Source organism: Podarcis gaigeae, assembly GCF_964106915.1.
Source record: "Podarcis gaigeae genome assembly, chromosome: 14".
Classification (NCBI taxonomy): Eukaryota; Metazoa; Chordata; class Lepidosauria; order Squamata; family Lacertidae; genus Podarcis; species Podarcis gaigeae.
The window spans coordinates 40,701,730-40,723,510 of record NC_139690.1 but is presented as its reverse complement, the minus strand read 5'-3'; the positions used below and the strand labels follow the sequence as shown (position 1 = coordinate 40,723,510).

General features: G+C 45.5%; 2 protein-coding genes across 2 annotated transcripts in view; one reads left to right on the top strand and one right to left on the bottom strand.

Moving 5' to 3' along the window:
• REXO5 (RNA exonuclease 5) overlaps nucleotides 1-13,750 on the bottom strand; it is a gene marked incomplete at its 5' end in the record, with an annotated part of 29,025 nt that extends 15,275 nt beyond the window's left edge. Inside the window, 7 exons of the mRNA XM_083711495.1 lie at nucleotides 1,019-1,134; nucleotides 1,438-1,526; nucleotides 2,654-2,761; nucleotides 4,986-5,073; nucleotides 9,317-9,443; nucleotides 12,607-12,728; nucleotides 13,610-13,750. Of these exons, the coding sequence (XP_083567621.1) occupies nucleotides 1,019-1,134; nucleotides 1,438-1,526; nucleotides 2,654-2,761; nucleotides 4,986-5,073; nucleotides 9,317-9,443; nucleotides 12,607-12,728; nucleotides 13,610-13,750 (791 nt within the window). The remainder of the gene's footprint in view (nucleotides 1-1,018; nucleotides 1,135-1,437; nucleotides 1,527-2,653; nucleotides 2,762-4,985; nucleotides 5,074-9,316; nucleotides 9,444-12,606; nucleotides 12,729-13,609) is intronic.
• Nucleotides 13,751-16,294: 2,544 nt separating this feature from the next.
• Nucleotides 16,295-21,587, top strand: LOC310831294 (ERI1 exoribonuclease 2-like). Its single transcript, XM_083711832.1, has 8 exons — nucleotides 16,295-16,406; nucleotides 17,065-17,135; nucleotides 17,226-17,309; nucleotides 17,930-18,057; nucleotides 18,250-18,394; nucleotides 18,845-18,945; nucleotides 20,433-20,514; nucleotides 21,448-21,587. Exons 1-8 carry the CDS (start codon nucleotides 16,384-16,386, stop codon nucleotides 21,555-21,557), a joined length of 744 nt encoding a protein of 247 aa, XP_083567958.1. The 5' UTR covers nucleotides 16,295-16,383; the 3' UTR covers nucleotides 21,558-21,587.
• Nucleotides 21,588-21,781: the final 194 nt, after the last annotated feature.

Genomic DNA, 21,781 nt, shown 5'->3' with positions numbered 1-21,781 from the left:
ACAAGAGGAGAAGGAGTCAGAGCCCCTGAAGGAACGCTGCATTTTCAAGCCAAGGCAAAGCTCTGGTGGGAATCCTTGGCACAGAATCTCGCCCGGCCTCTTCATTTAAAATCTGATTCGAAACATTCCGAATTTCCTTCTCCTGGCCAAATCCCACCTTCCCTGTGGAACAGCTCAGACCTGGCCTTTGCAGGGAGAAGGGGTGTCACAGAACAGCCTGTGTCGCTTCAGACAGCCAAGGAGGGAAATGCAGGTTTGTCCAGAAAGGGTACGTCATTTCTGATGATCAGTCCGTGAGTGCCAATACTTATACAGTGGTACCTCGGGTTACATACACTTCAGGTTACATACGCTTCAGGTTACAGACTCCACTAACCCAGAAATAGTGCTTCAGGTTAAAAACTTTGCTTCAGGATGAGAACAGAAATTGTGCTCCGGCGGCGCAGCAGCAGGAGGCCCCATTTGCTAAAGGGTGCTTCAGGTTAAGAACAGTTTCAGGTTAAGTATGGACCTCTGGAACGAATTAAGTACTTAACCCGAGGTACCACTGTACGGCCAAATCTGCATTACCAAGGCAGAAGAGGGAGATCTCAGCTGGTCCCTGAATGAGTGCAGTGTGGGTGGGTGGGTGGGAAGGTTTGCAGAAGTATAACAATTCTTGAAAGAAAACCCTAAGGGCAGGGGGAGGATTGGCCAAACAGCTTCATCAAGTCTGAAAAACGCTCAGTGGACACAGAAGGGGGAGCAGGGTAACAGAAAAGGGATTTGGAGGGGAATGGCTTAGATTTTCCCAGCCTTGGGTCCCCAGGTGTTGTTGGAGTACAATTCCCCTCATCTCTGACCAGATGGTGGGAGCTGTCGTCCGGCAACATCTGGGAGTATCCTGAACAGAAGCAATTCTAAGTCCCACGTGCTAATTCTCAATTTATGGGATACACACGCACACTCCCCTGCAGTGCCGAGGCTTGGTGGTTTTCTGCCCCTTCTCCCCCACAGAATTAATGTGTGACAAGGGTACCTCGTGAGGTAATTTCTTATTGGTAACTTGGGCTTGACCAGCTCATTCATAATGCACCGACCACGGGCATCCACCACCGAGATTCGCGTGAGTTCGGATCCCTTATCGGTGAGGCACTGGGGAAAACATTGAGAAGCAAAGAACATCAAGAAAAGTCTTGACTGGCTCAGGCTGAGACCTTGCTTTGCTCCCCACAACATCCAAACCCCTGCCACGTAAGTACAAGCCCACAAGCAAAGGGGTCTCCTGACCAGGGCTGGTTCGAGTACTCAGAGTTGCTGAGGAGGCTTTCAGGAAAGACCTGGCAACGTTTCACGCTGAAGGTCTCCTACAGTTTAAGCCTCAGATACGGCAAGGAAACATAACACAAGCACAACATTCATTTATTTTGTTTGTCAGTGAGTGTCACGCCAACGTACCATTTCACAGTCCAGCCCAAAGAGGGGACTGCTGTCTGTCGCTGGGCCATCACAACAGGTGCGGACAAAATGGCTGCAGTTGCTGAGGCCTAGATAAGGAAACGGAGGTATTTCAACTCCAAAAGACATGGCAAGAGCCAGTGTGGTTGGCGCTTCCATTTCAAGAGAACGGTGTGCAAGTTCTTTGACGTACGAAGGAACGCCAAGGAAAATGAAACTTAGCTCAGTCTGAAAGAATATATCCGAGTACTCTGAAAATCATTTGCCCACCAACAAAGCCCACCAGAAAAGGGTAGATCTGGCTGAAAGGGAGCACAAGGATATCTGCAATGATTGTTGTAATGAATCCCTAATTATGATTACTTAATAATTATTGGACGCGGGTGGCGCTGTGGGTTAAACCACAGAGCCTAGGACTTGCCGATCAGAAGGTCGGCGGTTCAAATCCCCTCGATGGGGTGAGCTCCCATTGCTCGGTCCCTGCTCCTGCCAACCTAGCAGTTCAAAAGCATGCCAAAGTGCAAGTAGATAAATAGGTACTGCTTTGGCCGTTTCCATGTGCTGCTCTGGTTCACCAGAAGCAGCTTTGTCATGCTGGCCACATGACCCGGAAGCGGAACGCCGGCTCCCTCGGCCAATAAAGCAAGATGAGCGCCGCAACCCCAGAGTCAGTCACGACTGAACCTAATTGTCAGGGGTCCTTTTACCTTTACCTTTATGCCCAGAAAAGGGTAGATCTGTCTGAAAGGGAGCACAAGGATATCTGCAATGATTGTTGCAATGAATCCCTAATTATGATTACTTAATAATTATAATATGATCGTATGATCGTAGAAGGGACGTGGCTTTGAGATGGCGTGGCTGTGATTGTCATGAAGGGACTCAGCGCTTCTAAATTTGCCACCACACGACTGACTAGAACGGTAAGCAATGAGGTGGCAGACGACAAAAGCAGACTTTTTAACAATAGTATGGGTTCTAAAGAGCAGCTAGCATATAAACAACGGTTTGTCATGGGATCTGACCTGAACCACCTTCTCAAGCTCCCCTGCCTAATTTTATTCCATTGGTGATACTGAATAGTTAAGAGAATTTGTAGAAATCGGTGCATGTGCTCCACCACCGAACCACGGCACTCCCCCACTTTTCAAATAATCTGCAAATTAACTGTAATCACAAATGTGCGTTTCCATTTTCCCCAATAACAGGAGCTTACCTTCCAAGGGGTAATCATTGAGACGCATCTCCTCTGCAGTAAGGACATACCTGGAGAGCCCATGGGCCTCTTCTCCATATTTCTGAATTATGGGATCTTTCCGCGTCACTGAAATACAGAACAAAGGGAGGGGTCATCAGGGTTGTGGGAGCCAGACAGTTTGCAGAATATAAACCTCTGGGATGTGTGTGTGTGGAATTGCAATACAACCCAATTAGGACCAGGAGATTCATAGGACACAGAATGCTGACTGACAGGCGTTCGTGTGTGTAAAACTGAGGGAATGGAATGGAGTACCCTGAAAAGAGCATGGCTGGCTGAAATTCCGAACAGGAGCACTCCATACCGACAGCTTTGTTTCGGGTTCTACTTGCATTTCCATACATTGTATTAATACTCCCTGTCCTCAACACTGAACAAATGCCAAGTCACGCACATTTCATCCAAACGGGCCTGCTGAGAATTGCAGCCTTAATTAAAATTCTAATTTAAAGTAGTAGTTGTTTTTTTTTAAAAAAATCCAAAATAAATTAAGTGCAGCTTTTGTGTGAGCTGCTAAAAAAAAAAAAGGCAACTTATCTTTTTCTTAACAGAGGACAAAAACAGGAAAGCCTTCAAGATCTAGTAGAAGCGGGTCTCATGCAGGTGGAGAGAATTCACCTGTTGAATTCCTGCCTTTTAGGCACCTTGCATGAACCCTGACGGTGTAGAGGAGCCAGCAACCACAGATGGAAACCCTTGTTTTCCGGCTCCTCTGTTTGGTGGGTTGCTACTTCTCCTTCCTGCGGCCTACGACTGCACACTCTGAAACAGCTCTGGGGTAGCTCTGTCGTTAAGAGCACAAGACTCTTCATCTCAGGGTCAAGGGTTCAGTCCCCGCGTTGGAGAAAATATTCCTGCACTGCAGAGGTTGGGCTAGATGACCCCCATGGTCCCTTCCAACTGTACGATTCGATGGCAGGGAATCCTGAGCTGTATGGTGGGAATCTGTGGCAGGCTCACAGGCATCAGTTGGTGCTAGTTTCTGGCAGGCAGGAAACCTGTGTCGTTCTTTTGGGCCCTAAGCCATTTAAGGCTTTTTATATGCAAGTGCCAACAGATTGAATTTGGTCCAGAGACGCTTGAAGAATGGGAAAAGTTGTGGAATGAAAGGATAAACTTTACAGCCTGTTATGCTTTGAAAGAGAATATGATGAAAATGATGTATAGATGGTATATTACACCAGGGAAATTAGCTAAAATGTATAAGACAAATAATAAATGTTGGAAATGTAAAGAAAAAGAAGGGACATTTTATCATATGTGGTGGGAATGTAAAAAAGTAAAGAACTTCTGGGAAATGATATATAATGAGATGAAAAAGATGTTGAAATATACATTTTTTTAAAAACCAGAAGCATTTTTACTTGGTATTATAGGTCAGGACAGTAATAGGCAAGATGTTAAATTGTTTTTATACGCAACAACTGCGGCAAGAGTATTGTTAGCCCAGAAATGGAAACAAGAAGAAATTCCAATGAAAGAAGAATGGCAGACGAAATTAATGGACTATGCAGAATTGGACAAAATGACAGGAAGGATTTGAAACCTGCGGGACCAGAGATTTACGGAAGATTGGAAGAAGTATATGAATTATTTGAAGAGCAACTGTAATCAACAAATTACGCTAGTAGGACTACAAGAAGTTTTGGAAGGAGAAATATGCGAAGTGTTACAAAGTAGAAAAAGATAGAGATATTGGTTATGAGTTTGCAATGTAATAAGGAAGATAAGAAATGCATACTGAGAGATTAGATTGGAAAAATTTCAGACAGGATTGATGGAAGTGAAAAATTTGAATAAGATATAAAAGTATGTTTAATTACTGTTGAAAATGATATGTTAAAAAAAACTAATAAAAAATTATAATTAAAGAATTTTGCCCAGAGACTCTCTGACAGCCAGTGCTGTGCTTTCAGGACTGAACTATTTGGGCAGAGCTGTACCATGTGTTTGACGGACGCCAGGTCAGATTCACAGGAGAGCCACACATGCCAATCTGGAATAGCAAGGGTTTTTAACCAACCAGGGTTCAAGTACAGTGGTACCTCAGGTTAAGTACTTAATTCGTTCTGGAGGTCTGTTCTTAACCTGAAACTGTTCTTAACCTGAAGCACCCCTTTAGCTAACGGGGCCTCCTGCTGCTGCCGGAGCACGATTTCTGTTCTCATCCTGAAGCAAAGTTCTTAACCTGAGGTACTATTTCTGGGTTAGCGGAGTCTGTAACCTGAAGCGTATGTAACCTGAAGCATATGTAAGCCGGGGTACCACTGTACACACAAATACTAAATACCTTGCCTGCTGATCTGTGGAGCATCATTTATTCCCGAGCCGCAAAGTTCTTTCATAAAGTCATCAGAGGCCGGGGGCAGAGAGAAGCGCTGTTGAAAGACACAGAGGACATGGCAAACCAAAGAACTGAAAATGCAGAGAAACATGTGCGTCACAGCGAGATTTCTCTTGTATCCAGGAATGGAGAACCTGTAACTCTCCATAACTCCAAATTTCACGATTTGCTTGTTTAGTTAACGCCTTCCGAAACGCAGCCCAAGGAAATGCACAAAGTGCAACAAAGACAGCTTTATTTATTTATTATATTTAGAGGCTGCCTTCTGCTTCAAGAAGCTCAAGGTGGTGGCACTGTTCTCCTCACTCCCTATTTGATCCTCACAACAACCCTGTGAGGTAGGAGAGGCTGAGAAAAGCAGGGACTGCCCCCCCCCCGGTCACCCAGTGAGCTCCATGGCTGAGTGGGGATTTGAATCCTGGCCTCCCAGGCTGCAGTCCAATACTCAAACCATCACACCACACTTTAAAAAGAGTTAAAAATGACATGGAAAATAACAGCAGATAACTTCAAAAACAAACGAAGCAGACACGTATGGCAGCTGGAAAAGCCGGGAAGCTTAAACAAAACCAAAAAGAAAAAGAAAAACTTGGGTGGGGGTTTGTTTTGTTCTTTTGGTACCCCAGTAATTAAAAATACATTTCACTGACTCCTAGTGTTGGATCGGGTCCAGAAACCCTGCATACAAATAAATTTAACATGAATGAATAGCAGCTACGTAAGTTCTCGAATCTTCGGACAGAGAAGGTGCCAAAATACACAACTGAACAAAAGGTCAGGCCAAGTAATTAAGGGGCTGCTATGGAAGCCATGTGCCAATCCCACAAAAACAAACATTTTTCTTTTCTGCTTGAGGTCTTAGGGCAGGGGTCACAAACTTTTCAGCAGCGGGCCGGTCCGCTGTCCCTCAGACCTTGTGGGGGGCTGGACTATATTTTGGGGGGAAATGATGCAAGAGGACCCCGAGCCCCGGTGGCTACTTACCTGTGTCTTGCAAGCAGCAGGGGCTGGCGGCAGGACAATGAGCAGCGGGTGAAAGGGCTCCGGAGAGGAGCTGCTTAAAATGGCGGCCACTCAAGAGCTGCTGCTGCTGGCACCAACAAAGCCCAGTCCCCTTCCTCCTCTAGGCAGGGCAGGGAGAAGCCAGAAAGAGGGAGGCGCCGGCGCCGCCGTGTGAGGGAGAAGGAAAGAACCCATGTGCTGGTGATCCACGCAGTGATTCCTGGACCATCCGCGGGCCAGATCCAGAAGGCAATTGGGCCTGATCTGGCCCGCAAGCCTTAGTTTGCCTACCTATGTCTTAGGGGGTCCCACAGACTAAGGAAAGTGGTGTGGTAGATTTACCCTCCACTCAGATTTCAAGACAGTGGCCCAAGTCCACTGGATAGTTCTGGAAATAACAGAGCCTAGATAGAAATAAGTGGATGCCTAACCAGGAAAGTCCAAAGCTGAAAAATTACAGGATTTCCCTTTTGATCAAACATGCAGTAGTAACCAGGTCCTGATTGCAGGCTTCTGACGGACATCTGGTTGGCTGCTGCGAGAACAGGATGCTAGGCTAGAATCACAGAATTGTAGAGTTGGAAGGGTCATCTAGTCTAACCCCCTGCAATGCAGCAACCTCAACTCAAGCATCCATGACAGATGGCCATCCAACCTCTGCTTAAAAACCCCCAAGGAAGGAGAGCCCACCACCTTCCCAGGGAGTCCGTTCCACTGTCAAACAGTTCTTACTGTCCAGAAGTTCTTCCTGATATTTACCGTATTTTTTGCCCTATAGGACACACTTTTCCCCCTCCAAAAAATGAAGGGGAAATGTGTGTGCGTCCTATGGGGCGAATGCAGGCTTTCGCGGAAGCCTGGAGAGCAAGAGGGGTCGGTGCGCACAGACCCCTCTCGCTCTCCAGGCTTCGCGGACCTCTCTGCAAGCAGCGGAGCGCTCCCGCTGCTTGCGGAGAGGTGCCTGCATGCCGAAGCCTGCACCCGCTGAGATCAGCACGTCCAGGCTTGGCGGACCTCTCCGCAAGCAGCAGGAGCCAGCCCTGGGCTCCGACGGCTTGCAGAGAGCTACCTGTTTGGGGACTGGGGTCGGGGGAAGCTCGGGCCTCCCCCGCCCCAGCCCCGTGCCTGGGGGGGAAAAAAATAATTTCCCCCCCTTTATTTCCCTCCCAAAAAACTAGGTGTGCCTTATGGGACGGTGCGTCCTATATGGCGAAAAATACGGTAGTCAGAATTTCCTTTCTGGTAACTTGAAGCCATCAGTTTGGGTCCCGCCCTCCGGAGCAGGAGAAATCAAGCTTCCTCCCTCTTCCATGTGACAGCCCTTGAGAGATTTAGCCTAACTGAACAGGGCTCTTCTTATGTTGAACGTACGTGTCATTTGGAAGGATTTTTAAATCATCAAAACATCGAGCAAATGATTCAAGTGATTCCCCTTCTCCCCGTGACAGAGGTCCACCGACTGATACTGGTCTTTTGTCTTTTTAAGTTTCACCTCCGCGCTAGCTGAAGCGCCCAAACACTTTCCAAACGCACGTGCAACAGATGCACTGCATAAACAGACCCCTATTAATAGGCAGGAAACAAGCCTATTAATGTTGCAGTGCCGAGGGCTGCTTTTTTCAGCGCTCCAGACGACCAGCCGTGCCCAATTCTAAGATACTCCATTCTACTTCCCCCTTTGGGGTTTGCCTCCCCTCCCTTTTTTATTCCTCACAGAAACCATGTGAGGTAGGTTAGGCTGACCCTGTGAGCTCTCTGGCTAACCTGGTCTCGTAAGAAGAGCTCTGGCCAAATGTCCAGCTAGCTTAGCATCCTGCCCTCACAGTTGCCAACTAGATGCCCATGGGAATCCTGAAAGCAGGACCCAAGAGCGACAGCCCTTGCTTGTGACTGACTACCAGTCAGTGGTATTCAGAAATATACTCCCTCCAACAGTGGTGATAGAACCACCGTCTTTCTGAATACTCATCTCCCAGGTCATAGTCTAGTATAGTCCAAACACACTAGCATACAGCCATTTTTAAACTGCCTCACTCTTGAGTCCGAAATTGTTGCTTTAACGGTGGGAAGGACTGCACAGGGGGACAAATAACATTTTCAGGGAAATGGGAGTGACTAAAACGGGCCTCTTTTGTGTCGTTATCGTATTAATGACCTCGACTTCCAGGCAGGAGCCAGAGAAAGCTCAGTCTTCGTCTCGCTGGCAAGGACTGGTGGCTGCATATTCCTGGAAAGTCTTGAATTTGCTCTCAATTAAAGACATGTGTTTCCTTGCCACTGGAAAGCTCCCCCCCCCCCATCCACCCACCGCTTAAAAAAAACACAGCAAACTTGGGCAAAGTTTACTCATTCAAAGCATCCTGTTCAGAGGAGACTTGTAAGGAAAACCAAAAAGAAAAAGAAAAGAAAAGAAACTGAGCACATTAAAGCAGACTCTATTCTGCGTGGAAAACAGTTGTCTCTTTCAAAAGACAGAACGTACCGTTTGTGTTAAGAAAAGCACATCACGCGAACGCATATTCGCAGCTAGGTTTTGGAGCCCTGTGTGCCAAGACTTGGGAGACGAACTTCTTGGGGAGAGTGCATAGGGAAGGCTTTTAATGTTTAATTATGTTTCTATATACGTTGGAAGCCACCAAGAGTGGCTGGGGTAACCCAGTCAGATGGGCGGGACACAAGTAGTAGTAATAATAATAATAATAATAATAATAATAATAATAATAATATCTGGTGCCTTCTTGAGCGGCCACAGATTGTGGCTGGAGAGTGGGAAGAGCAAGGGAGAATAGCACGTCCATTTTGTCACTTTATTTCATTCCTGCAAATCAGGCAACGAAACCTGCCAGCCTGGAAAAGGGTTCGCAGCAGAGGTGGGGAAGTTTCTCTGGCCTGAAGGTAACTCTCCCTTCTCAACTGACTTCTGGGGGGTTGAGGGGGCAGAGCCAGAGGGAAAAGTGGGTGGTGCAATGGATGTGAATTTCACACAAACTGAAACATATGCACCTCCCTCTCTCTATTTGTGTGCGCAATATGGACGGATGGAGATGAAAGGATTCATTCCAGCCAGGCAAAAACAATACAAAGCAAAGTTGATAAGCGGCATGTCCAGGAGCCAAACAGAAAGATCAAGGGCGGGCGGGCGGGGGGGGGGACATTTGGCCCACAGAACTGAGGTTTGCCATCCCTAGTTTGCTGCCCTCTGCAACTGATTATAGGAGCTCTGTCCCGATTATAGGAGCTTGCCCAGATGCAAGGATTACGGCTGGCGAACTTACATGTCTGAATATCTTTCGGAGATGCTTGAACTGCAGGTAGAAGCGGTCGAAGTGGAGCTGACCGACGTCCCGCAGGACCACCACCACTACGCCAGCCAGACGCCTCCGGTGATGAACACGGCACCAGCTGCACCACAAAGCAGGGGGAGAGGGAAAGCCATTACCACTCCGGTGAGCCTCCTGCCTTTCTCTAGGTGGGGGGCGACAAAGCACAGTAATGGGGGGGGGCAAGGTCTGTAGCTCAGCGGCAGAGCATCTGCTTTGCATGCAGAAGGTCCCGGGTTCAAATCCCCAGGCATCTCTAGGTCCTGTCTGAAACCCTGGAGAGTCAGTGTAGACAATACTGAGCTTGCTAGACCAGTCGTCCTGTGATCGTGGTCTGCTAGTGGGCTTCCCATAGGCATCTGGTTGGCCAATGTGACAACAGGAGGCTGGACTAAATGGGCCATTGGCCTGACCCTGCTGGCCCTTCTTGCGTTCTGTTTCAGTATAAGGCAGGCTCCTTGGTCATGGGTATTTTAGGGACAAGGACCTGGTTTCCAGTTCTGGTCAATGTTGTTGATGCAGCGCTGGGACACAGAAAGATAACAACAACAACAATTTATTATTTATACCCCGCCCATCTGGCTGGGTTTCCCCAGCCACTCTGGGCGGCTTCCAACAAAACACTAAAATACAATAACCTATTAAACACTAAAAGCTTCCCTAAACAGGGCTGCCTTCAGATGTCTTCTAAAAGTTTAGTAGTTATTTTTCTCTTTGACATCTGGTGGGAGGGCGTTCCACAGGGTGGGTGCCACTACCGAGAAGGCCCTCTGCCTGGTTCCCTGTAACTTGGCTTCTCGCAGCGAGGGAACCGCCAGAAGGCCCTCGGCGCTGGACCTCAGTGTCCGGGCACCGGAATGTAAATGCTCTTTATGCCTCTTTAGTCCAATGCCCTTTACTTTGATTGGCACATGTTCTCCAGTTCTCAGTCAAAGAGATCTTCCTATCACCTGCTGTATGAGCCTTTTTTTTTATAAGGCAATGCCAAGAACTGAACCAGGAACTTTCTGCATGCTTTGCCCCTCTTGAGCATGGTTAAGGAGAAAGGAAAATGTTCATTCAGAGCAGCAAAGGCCTTCAGCACTGCTGGGGAATCTCAGGCTCAGGCGCTGAATGCGGCCCCCAAGTATCTCTACCAGGCCCCCAGGACTCTCTCCTGACCACACCCCTCACAATATACCCTCCCAACAGCGCATGGCAAAGCTGCTTTTGAAAGGCATGGAACTTGGAAAAGCAGTCCGGGACATGGTGTTTGTCTGCTGCTTCTTAGTTCATAAATGCTGTACCGATTTGTTGATCACATAACATGACTTTTTGCTTTAATTGTGGCGTCCAGCTTATTTTTTAGTTGCTGCTTTGTTAACAGTGTTTTATAGACTGCAATTGTTCCACTGATTATTTGTTACTTGTTCTAGATGATTCACGCTGTATTTGTGATGTTCTCCATCAATCTCACTTACTGGCATGCACAGAATGCAGAAGTATTTAAGTCAAAGCGTAAAATTGGCATCTGTTCATAGAAGGAGATGCTTTAAGGTAAAACTAAGGTTAAAAAGTGCCTCTTGTGTCTTGGGCCCGGTCTTATTCAACATCTTTATCAACGACTTGGATGATGGACTCAAGGGCATCCTGATCAAATTTGCAGATGACACCAAACTGGGAGGGGTGGCTAACACCCCAGAGGACAGGATCACACTTCAAAACGACCTTGACAGATTAGAGAACTGGGCCAAAACAAACAAGATGAATTTTAACAGGGAGAAATGTAAAGTATTGCACTTGGGCAAAAAAAAATGAGAGGCACAAATACAAGATGGGTGACACCTGGCTTGAGAGCAGTACATGTGAAAAGGATCTAGGAGTCTTGGTTGACCACAAACTTGACATGAGCCAACAGTGTGACGCAGCAGCTAAAAAAGCCAATGCAATTCTGGGCTGCATCAATAGGAGTATAGCATCTAGATCAAGGGAAGTAATAGTGCCACTGTATTCTGCTCTGGTCAGACCTCACCTGGAGTACTGTGTCCAGTTCTGGGCACCACAGTTCAAGAAGAACACTGACAAACTGGAACGTGTCCAGAGGAGGGCAACCAAAATGGTCAAAGGCCTGGAAACGATGCCTTATGAGGAACGGCTAAGGGAGCTGGGCATGTTTAGCCTGGAGAAGAGGAGGTTAAGGGGTGATATGATAGCCATGTTCAAATATATAAAAGGATGTCACATAGAGGAGGGAGAAAGGTTGTTTTCTGCTGCTCCAGAGAAGCGGACACGGAGGAATGGATCCAAACTACAAGAAAGAAGATTCCACCTAAACATTAGGAAGAACTTCCTGACAGTAAGAGCTGTTCGACAGTGGAATTTGCCGCCAAGGAGTGTGGTGGAGTCTCCTTCTTTGGAGGTCTTTAAGCAGAGGCTTGACAACCATATGTCAGGAGTGCTCTGATGGTGTTTCCTGCTTGGCAGGGGGTTGGACTCGATGGCCCTTGTGGTCTCTTCCAACTCTATGATTCTATGAGTCTTATAGTGATGTGGCATCTCTCAGAAATTTTGCTACTTTCTCCACAAGGCCATTAATTATTCCATATGATTTATGCTGCATTTATTATGTTCAACCATGTTCTTATTATTTATTGTTTGTAATCCTCTTTGGGATTCTTGAACGAAACTATAATAAATCAAGCAAATCAATCCATCTGTTCAACTAAACAAGGGAAATCAATATTCCTACTGGACTAGATGGGCCTGATCCTGCTGCGCCATCCTGGGGTTCTGATGTAGCCAGGAGGGGATCTGAACTGAAGCCTTCCCTGAACTAAATTCACATCCACAATACACAATGAAAATACATTATTTCCCCCAAAGATCCCTGGCAACTGTGTATGCTGGCAATTGCAGTTCTGCGGGGAGCAAACTACATTTCCCATGATTCTTTAGAGGAAGCCATGTGTTTTAAATGCATGGTGCTGATGTGATCTATGTCGGTGCCAGAAACTAGACACAGGTTAATGGAACAGTCAAAGGTGCATGGCTCACAGCTAATCAGAGCAGATCAGAATGGCATTAGGTGATGGTCTATAGTGAGATCTATTCCTGTTGGAGCATGTAGGATGGACTCCTAGACTGAACATATAGCAGGGATGGGCAGCCTTCAGTCCTCCAGGATGTTGCTGGACTCCAGCTCTCAACCTCAATGAGAGCATGGGAGTTGGGAGCCCATCAACACCTGGAAGGGGACAAGTGACTACCTGGGATGAGTTGCATCGTGGCGCTTCCCCAAAGCAGAATACTTGAGGAATCTGTACAGTTGGTCGTAGCTGATTTCAGAGTCTTCTCCAAACACTTTGGCAGACAAGCGGGGCTGCTTCTCCTGAAAAGAAAGAGAGAACTGACTTAGGATTGTTTACAAAGACAGAAAGCGTTGAAGTGTCTGAGCTGCCACTGAATGAATTCCAGAAGGGGACGACTCATCTCTTACAAAAAGGGCACAGAGAAAATAAATGAGCGAGCAGGGAAGACAGAGTGAGCATACAGTATTTTGATTATGCATAACTTGACATCACTTGGAAGCTATTTACATAAACACAGCAAATGCCAAGCGACTACAGTTGGACGTGCCATTTGCAAAAATCCTCCGCTGGGAAGTTAACAACCCTGACTGTGAAAAAACACATGAGTCATCCTCTCAAAAACGACCTTGCAGGGTTAGAAATGGTGGGGGAACTTGGCTGCCTGCTTTCCTACCTTTCGGTTTACAAGATTTTAAAACTTGACCCACAAAGGGCTTTTAATCTTGTCTTGATTTCATGAGGGCCAGAAGCTTGAGTTTACTTTTGCAGAATTCAGGGAGGAGCACACTGGCTTCACACAAACATGGCCTGGAGGTGATCTGTCTTTAGATGATGGCCACTTCTGATCAAGTCTGGCTCTCCTGCCCTGCAAAGAGTGCATTGTATTAATCCAATATGGAGGTGACCAGCACCCTGAAAACTGTGGTCAGGCTACTATGGTCCAGAAATGGCTGTAGCCAGGGAACAGTCAAAGCTGTTAAAAAATCACTGGGTTGTATCCAGTGCTAGTCCTATTTAGACTTAACCCACTGAAGTTAATAGGTGTGACTAACGTAGGGTCATTATTTCCAATGGGTCTACTCTAGTACACAACTTATTATTACTTTTTGCTGAGATTGGAGACTGAGGGGCTCATCCACAGAACTGAGAGCAGATCTCCTGCAATAGCAGAAACACTTACATCACTTTTAGCTTTCTGCTGGTTTTGGCAAACATCGCTTTCATCAACCTTCCTTCTCTTTTTAACCTTCTCTGTCTTTTCATTATCTTCACAGGGCCGTTTCTCTTTCATGACATGGGTTGCTGTATCCATTTTGTCCATCAGTATGGGGTTGGCGTCTTTTCTTTGGGGTGGGGTGTCTGTGTTGAATCTGCCAAAAAGACGAATCAGGAAATAAAATAGCTGGAAACAGATTTAAGTTGAACAAAATATAACAAACCCCACAACACGATTTGGCATCCCTTGGCAGGCACAGACAGAAGAGGAGAAAATGGGGTGTGGGGTGGGTTGTGGGAACCTGGGTTGGAGGCAGGCAAATCTCCTCTTTTCACTCAACTACAGTTGCTTTGGAAGAGGAAGCAGGGATGGGAGCTCTCCCCTCCAACCCACATGTGGAGCAGAAAGCCTCAGTGGAGGTTGCATAGCAGTGGTGACCAAACTCGGCCCTCCAGATGTTTTGGGACTACAATTCCCATCATCCCTGACCACTGGTTCTGTTAGCTAGGGATGATGGGAGTTGTAGTCCCAAAACATCTGGAGGGCTGAGTTTGGCAACCACTGGATAGGGTTTTGATCTGCCGAGGGGGCTGTGGCTGACAGGAAGTGGCAACTGATCAGGAAGGTGCTTGTCATCTGGACTCAGGAGCTGCCTTCACAGATGGAAGCAGACCCGTCTACCCCACCAGAGAGCACACTCGCAATCTCAACATCCCCGCAAGGCAAGAGTCTCCTGAGTGAACACACCACGTCTCAGCTTTAAAGGCTTGGTGGGAAAACTTGTTGTGACATCTTCGTTGCTTCTGTCCAGTTCTGAACTTCTTGCCCTGCTCTTGAACTCCTGAGCCCTGTGTCAGCTGCTGAGCCTGTACTTCTAGCCATCTGAATAAAGATATCTTTCTTATTTACAAGTATGACCCTCTGTTTGTGTTTTGGGAGGAAACCAGGGCAATGTTCTGCCACGTTTGAAATGGGTTTCAGCATGGTACAACTGTGTTGTGGGAGGGAGTAGGGGCTACTGTTTTGTTTTCGTTCTCTTGTTTTGTGTGTGTGCTTTCTTATCTTGTATTTTTGTGTTGTGAGCTGCCTTGAGATCTATGCATCGAGGGCTGTATTCAAATTTAATAAATAATAATAACTGGGAGCATTTACACAATGGTTCTAACCAGCTAAGCTGTTTATAGTCACAAGACAGAATATGTTTGTTCTATGTTTTACGTTTGTGCACTCAGAAGTCCTGCTGAACTTAATTGGGTTTACTCTCTAGGAGGTGTGCCAATGATTGCAACCTATACCACACTGAAAGCAGTGGGGAGTTTGGTGTCTTCAACTTCTCCATTGCCTTCAATAAGGGGCAATGAAATGGGGTGCCCTAGAAACAGAAGCACCCCCCCACTGCTGTTGCAGGCCCTCCCCTTTGAGAACACCCAAATTAACAATGGCACTTAAAAGTAAATCATGAATAATCTGTACCAATGATTTCAGCAGGACAAAAGCTCCCACATACCTGGGAGGAAACCCCACTGACTTGAACAGGACACACTTCTGAGTAGACATGGTTAGGATTGTCATGTTATTCTAGATCCAATCCACAACTGAAGGGGAAGCCATTATAGAACAAGCATACTTCTAGTGGAGCCAAGCACATAGCAACATGCCAGACCCTCGAAGTGTCTATTTTCCAGGGGCATCCCTGATTTAGAGAAGTCCTGGTTTCTGATTTGATCCTGGATTGTCCCGCTTTTCCTTAGGATGTCCCTATTTTCATTGGAGAAATGTTGGAGGGTATAGAACCATCCAACCCCCAAACCATCTGAAAGCCATCCTGTATAGGGAGTGGCTGGAGCAACCCAATAAGATGTGTGGGGTATAAATACTAAAATTATCATTATGGAACGGGAGGTCCCTATTTTCATCGGAGAAATGTTGCGAGGGTATGACATGCATAATAATAATAAAGGAAGGAAATAAATGTTGTGTCGTGAAAAGGCTGTAATACACACCATACAATTGAAACAGATTCGCCCTCCCCAAATCCTGGGAACCGTAGTCTGCAATTCCAAGCACCCATAACAAACTACAGCTCCCAGAATTAAGCATGTGGTGTGCATGGCAGCCTAAATAGCATGGAGCAGGCGCAGGGACACCCACAGCGTGTGCAATAATGGAGAGGAGACTCAAGACTGCAGGTTATAGAGCCAATGTTAGCACTACTCAGAGTAGACCGCTGGGAGAGACCAGCAGCCATGTGCGTTTATCCGTGGAGGGGGGGCCGGATTCCTCCTCCTCCTCCTCCTCCTGCCCTCGGAAGGCAAACCCCGCATAGCCGCTTCTCCCGTCCCCCCCGGGGACATAGAAACTCCTTTCAAAGAACGACGGTCGTTTAGCAGGAGAGACGCTCACCTTCTTCCTCCGTTTGCCTTCGCGGGGTGCAGAGAGGCGCTCCGAATCGAGGAAACGCATCAGATCGGCAATCGTTTCCTTCGGCCTAGGCTACTCGCCCACCCACCCGCTCTCTCGGAGCGCCGCATAGGCTGTTGGAGAAGTCGCGAGCGGGGGCTCCTGAGCGGAACGGAGAGCTCCCCGGAAGTCAGAAGGACCAGACCCTAGTAGCCGATTTATCGACGGCATCGATAAGAGGCGGGATCCGCGGGCTGTTCAAAACGGAGGCCGGAAACGGAGAGGAGTGGGGAGCGTGGAGCGTCGGGGATGGGGGATGGGAGTGGGAGGCCGTAACCATGGCGACGAAGAAGTTGGCCAGGTGAGGCCTACAACAGGCGCTGCATCCTTCTTTTCCTTCATTTCCCTAGTGGGCTCTCGGGTTATTATTATTATTATTAAGTTCATTTATACACTGCCTTTTCATCCAAAGAGCTCCAGGCAGTGCACTGCCCCCTCCTTATTCATTTAATCCACCCAACAACCCTGTGAGGTTGGTTAGGTTCAGAGGCAGTAACTGGCCCAAGGTCACCCAGGGAGCTCCGTGGCTGAGTGAGGATTCGAACCCTGCTCTCCCAGGTCCTAGTCTGGTGCTCTAACCACTGCACCACCCTGGTTAACAAGCCCTGTGGGTTTCTTTTCCCTTGGGAAGGTTTGGGTGTTTAAAATAAGGGGGTGGAGGGAGCTGGTGAGAAGAAAAGATGCTGCCTGATGTCTGGAACATGCCCCCATTTTGCCCCCGTTCTCTCCCCTTTTATCCCATTTTTTTTGAGCTTCGTGTAAATAGGTTACAGGTTGGGCCGCTTGCATTTCATTACTAGTTGTCCCAACTGTTCTCATCACTTTTTCTCAAGGGATTCAGGAGCCTCAGGCCTGAATCTCGATCGCTTGGTTACCCCCCAAAATACTGCTCTGCTATTGAGAAATTAATTCTTTCAGTATGTGTTTGTATTTTTTATTTATTTTTTATTTTTTTGTAGGCAGCTTGGCATTATTAGAAGAATTTCTAAAACATCACCCAGTGGCCAGAATCATGGCAAACCCAAACTGAGTGAGTACTGTATGTACTCTGTCTGAATTGCAAAGCAAAAATTACTGTCTTTACTCTCGCAAATAACACAACCCTCGCTTGATTCCGTAGGGCAGTTGTTTGACTACTTAGTAATTATTGATTTTGAGTCTACGTGCTGGAAAGAAGGCAGAAAATGTTACACTCAAGAAATCAGTAAGTGGAGATTTAGTAATATTGTTTGAGAACTGCTTCTGTGTGATTGGTAGATTAATAATGGAGCTATCAAAACATTGCTCATTCAGTTTATTTGTATATAATTCCCAACCTACCTATCCCAAACTCTACATGTAAAGTATTCATATTTTGATACTTAATTTACATGAATGACTGGAGGTGGGTACTGGAACATAACAGCAGCTGGTATTTGGGGCACACCTCTTACCATGCCCTTAGATCAGAGGTTTTCAACTTTTTTGAGTATGGCTCCCTTGACCAACTACATTCTTTCTGCAGCACCCCTATTAAAACATGCTGAAATGTTTAGCTTGTTTAAACCTGGGGCACAGTTGTAATTAATTGCATTTTTATCTCTTCCTCTTTCAAAGGATCTTAGAAAGATTTATATAACCCCCTCTCCCTTTTATACTCACAACAATCCTGTGAGGTAGGTTAGGGTAAGGAAATATAACTGACCCAACGTATTTTATGACCGGGACCGGGGGGCCTTAAACCTTTGACCCAGCACTCTTTAACTCCATTTGTAGAACTGCATTTTTAAGAATGCTATTTCTTTAAAATAAACCTGATTTGGAATGAAAATGTACTTTCTTTAGTTGAATTTCCAGCAGTTCTATTAAACACCTTGAATGGAGAGATTGAATCTGAATTCCACATGTACGTGCAGCCTCAGGAACATCCCATTCTCTCTGAATTTTGCACTGAGCTAACTGGCATAAAGCAGGTACAATTTTATTGTTTCATGTTGCAGTCAATTTGCAAGCTAAGCTCATAGTTTCCAGTTGGTTTTGAAACCACTGAGATGTTATTGACCCTGTTTCACTATGCCTGACAATGAATTGTGTTAAGGCTGAGTGTAAAGCGACACTTGGATACTGTCAAAAATACTAAAAGTATCTTGTTCTCTTCTATTAAGAACCAAGTTGATGAAGGCGTCCCTCTTCATATATGCCTGTCTCAGTTTTCTAAATGGATTCAAAAAATGCAGAAGGAAAAAAACATTATTTTCAGTTCAGGTCATTCTTCGGAAGGGAAATTATGTGCTTTTGTTACGTGGTCAGGTAATTCATAGTACCTTTTTAAAAATCTGATTTCTTGCACTGAAAGTGGTTTGAAGTGATTCGACCCTCTTGACTTTGCTTTTCCACTTCCTTTTTAAAATGCTTGAGCTTTCAAGGCTGTATTTGCAACATATGCTAGAAACTGGTTTAAGAAAGCAAAAGAAAAATGAGGTTTTTCTTGGGTAGAATACACACAAAACTCTGAATTGGCAGGTGCAATGCACAGTTGTGGATTTTGTACTCCTCAGAAGTTATGTGTGCTTTTCATGATCACACCATAGAGTGGACTTAGTCCCTAGGTATCTTTTCCTACTTTAATTCCTCATGTTTCTAGCCCAGTGAGGAATGGCTGTCTGATGAGACACAGTTACTATTCCACACGGAAGAAAGCTAGAAACAATAACAAAGCATAAAACATGAAAGGTTTATGACAGCTTGTTTGTTCTACAGACTGGGACCTGGGTGTGTGTTTGCAATATGAGTGTAAAAGAAAGCAGTTGAGAAAACCAGATGTTTTAAACTCCTGGATTGATCTCCGGGCAACTTACAAGGTGAGATCAGACTGCGTATGTGTAATATTCATGAAAGGAATGTGGAAATGGCCAATTTTGATAGCTGAGAGCTGCTTATTGTTTGGATTGCAGTGGTTATGGTGTAACTGGCAGCCTGTCTGCATCTCCGCAAGCTAGATCATTCGCCAAATGAAATGTAACTTTTGCTGCATTTCTACATTGCTTATAATACTGTCATGCTAGTTCAATGCTCCCATCTGTTTTACTCCTTTCCATCTCTTCTTCTTTTCTTTTATTCATTAAGTGTTTTTCTTCACTGGTGATATAAAGATCACACATTTACATAGCCCTCCTAGGTATATGCCCATCTCTGGTCCTATCTGTATTATTTATTATATTATCCATATCCCACCTTTAAGGAAGCAAAGTACAGTGATACCTCAGGTTACAGGCGCTTCAGGTTACAGACACTTCAGGTTACAGACTCTGCTAACCCAGAAATAGTATCATGGGTTAATAACTTTGCTTCAGGATGAGAACAGAAATCGTGCTCTGACGGCATGGTGGTAGCGGGAGGCCCCATTAGCTGAAGTGGTACCTCAGGTTAAGAACAGTTTCAGGTTAAGAATGAACCTGCAGAACAAATAAGGTTCTTAACCTGAGGTACCACTGTAAAGAAATACATTGGGGGGGATTAAATAATTTAATAAGGTTGCAGTAAGAACACAGGAGGAGCTCTGCTGGATCAGAACAGTGGCCCATGTTGTCCAGCCTTCCATTCCCAGCAGCCAACCAGATGCCTGAAAAGCATAACAAGTCACCAGGCTGCCTTCCATAGTGCAGTCACTGTATGTGGGGAGGGGGAACAGTCTGAGGTCACCTGAGGTCATCATAGCCTATCTCCTTTGCTCTCCTATTCCATGTCATAGGGCCTTTGGTGGTAGACAGCCCTGTGAGTAAGATGGGACAGTGATTTATTCATTTTTTTGGAGGAAGGATATAATCTATGTCAGTGTTTCCCAACCTTGGGTCTCCAGCTGTTTTTGGACTACAACTCCCATCATCCCTAACTAGCACGGCCAGTGGTCAGGGATGATGGGAATTGTAGTCCAAAAGCAGCTGGAGACCCAACATTGGGAAACACTGATCTATGTAGTATTTTTATTATTTTAAAAATGATAACTATCACTTAATACAGATTCATTTTATGATTGCTCCTGAATATTTAGTAATGAGAGCACTGATGGGAGTGTTTTCAGTTCTTTGACTTGCTAAAGCAAAGAACCTTTGGCCCTCTAAATGTTGTGGAACTCCTAACTTCCATCAGCCCCAGCGAGCATGGCCAATAGTCAGGGATTATGGGATGTGTAGTTCAGCAATGTTTAGAGGGTCACAGGCTTCCCACACCAGTGCTAAAGAAAGGCGTATATGAAGAACTAAATTTTGTGCTGTGCCTATGAACACCTGCCATGATTCGAATTGAACAGAGCACAGCAGCTAATGTCTTTACCTTTATTTCCTCTTAGCTCTTCTACTGTCGGAAGCCACGTGGGCTAAACGGTGCTTTGCAGGATGTGGGGATCATATTTGCAGGACGGGAGCATTCTGGTGAGTGAATTTTTAAGTGTGCATGTGTGTATGTATGGAAATATTTCTAGTTATCAGTAGCAAGTTCTTAGGCTTGTTCCAACCTCTGCCGAAACTGAGACAAACTCCATGGAATATAACCCAAACTGTTCAATAATGACATGCTCTAAAACCAAGAATGCTGGTTTTTCTTATCCTTTTAAATGAGTTTTATTCCACTTTTGTTTCACCCTTCTTTCAAAAAGTTCAGGACAATTTATTAAATAATTTGAAAAAAAGTTCAGGGCAATAATTTGAAAAAGTGAAAAATATTTATTGCATATTTCCAAAGCATTGTGTACAATATCATACATTAGCAGAATTTTGAAAAACACTTGTAATATGATGAATAATGTATAAAACTAGAAATTATTGTGAATTTAAGATATTATGGATGTGCACGAACAAATGTAAAACAAAAGAACCAAGAAGGGGAGTGGAGGGAAGTCAAGGGATTTTAGAAATCCCATGTTTGGAAGTTATGGATTGTAGACATAGTATAGTTATTTTTATGTGATTTTTGTTACTGTAAAAATTAATAAAATAGTATTAAACACACACACACACACACACACACACACAAAAGTTCAGGACAGTACCTACTGTTCCCTACCTCCTTCTGTTTTTATCCTTGCAGCAACCCGGTGGGGTGAGCTGGACCGAACTGGGAGGCAGAGTGACTCAGTCACTTAGTGCACTTCAGGACCAAGCAGGGAGTGGAACTTGATTGTCCCTGGACTTACTACCTGCCATGTGTAGATCACCAAATTTTATACTTATACTAGGGTCTTCTTATACAAGGGTGCTTTGTGCATAGCTGTATCCCTACAGGTTCTTTTGTTAAGCAGCGAGAAAGGGTTGTTAGTTAACTTGCCTGACTTGGTCAACAACAGCACCATATCTCTTTTTCCCAAGGGCTGGATGATTCCCGGAATACTGCCCGCCTTGCATGGAAGATGATCTGCGATGGGTGTGTGATGAAAATCACTAAATCTTTGGATAAGGTCAGTGGCTTTTCTTCTTGACATACGTGCCAAGAAGACAGTAAGAGTTTGCTGAAACAACTTTGAACTTGATCTTCTTCCTGGAGGCTTCCGGGGCGCATTTTCTCACTTGGCTGTTGACATCTCTTTCCTGCGGTTCCCACAATATCTTATTTGTTTATGGATTCTTTAGGCACCTCCTGCGAAGAATTCCATTGCCAGATTTTTGTCTCCGAAACCTACTGAAGGAAGTCCTTTGGGAAGCA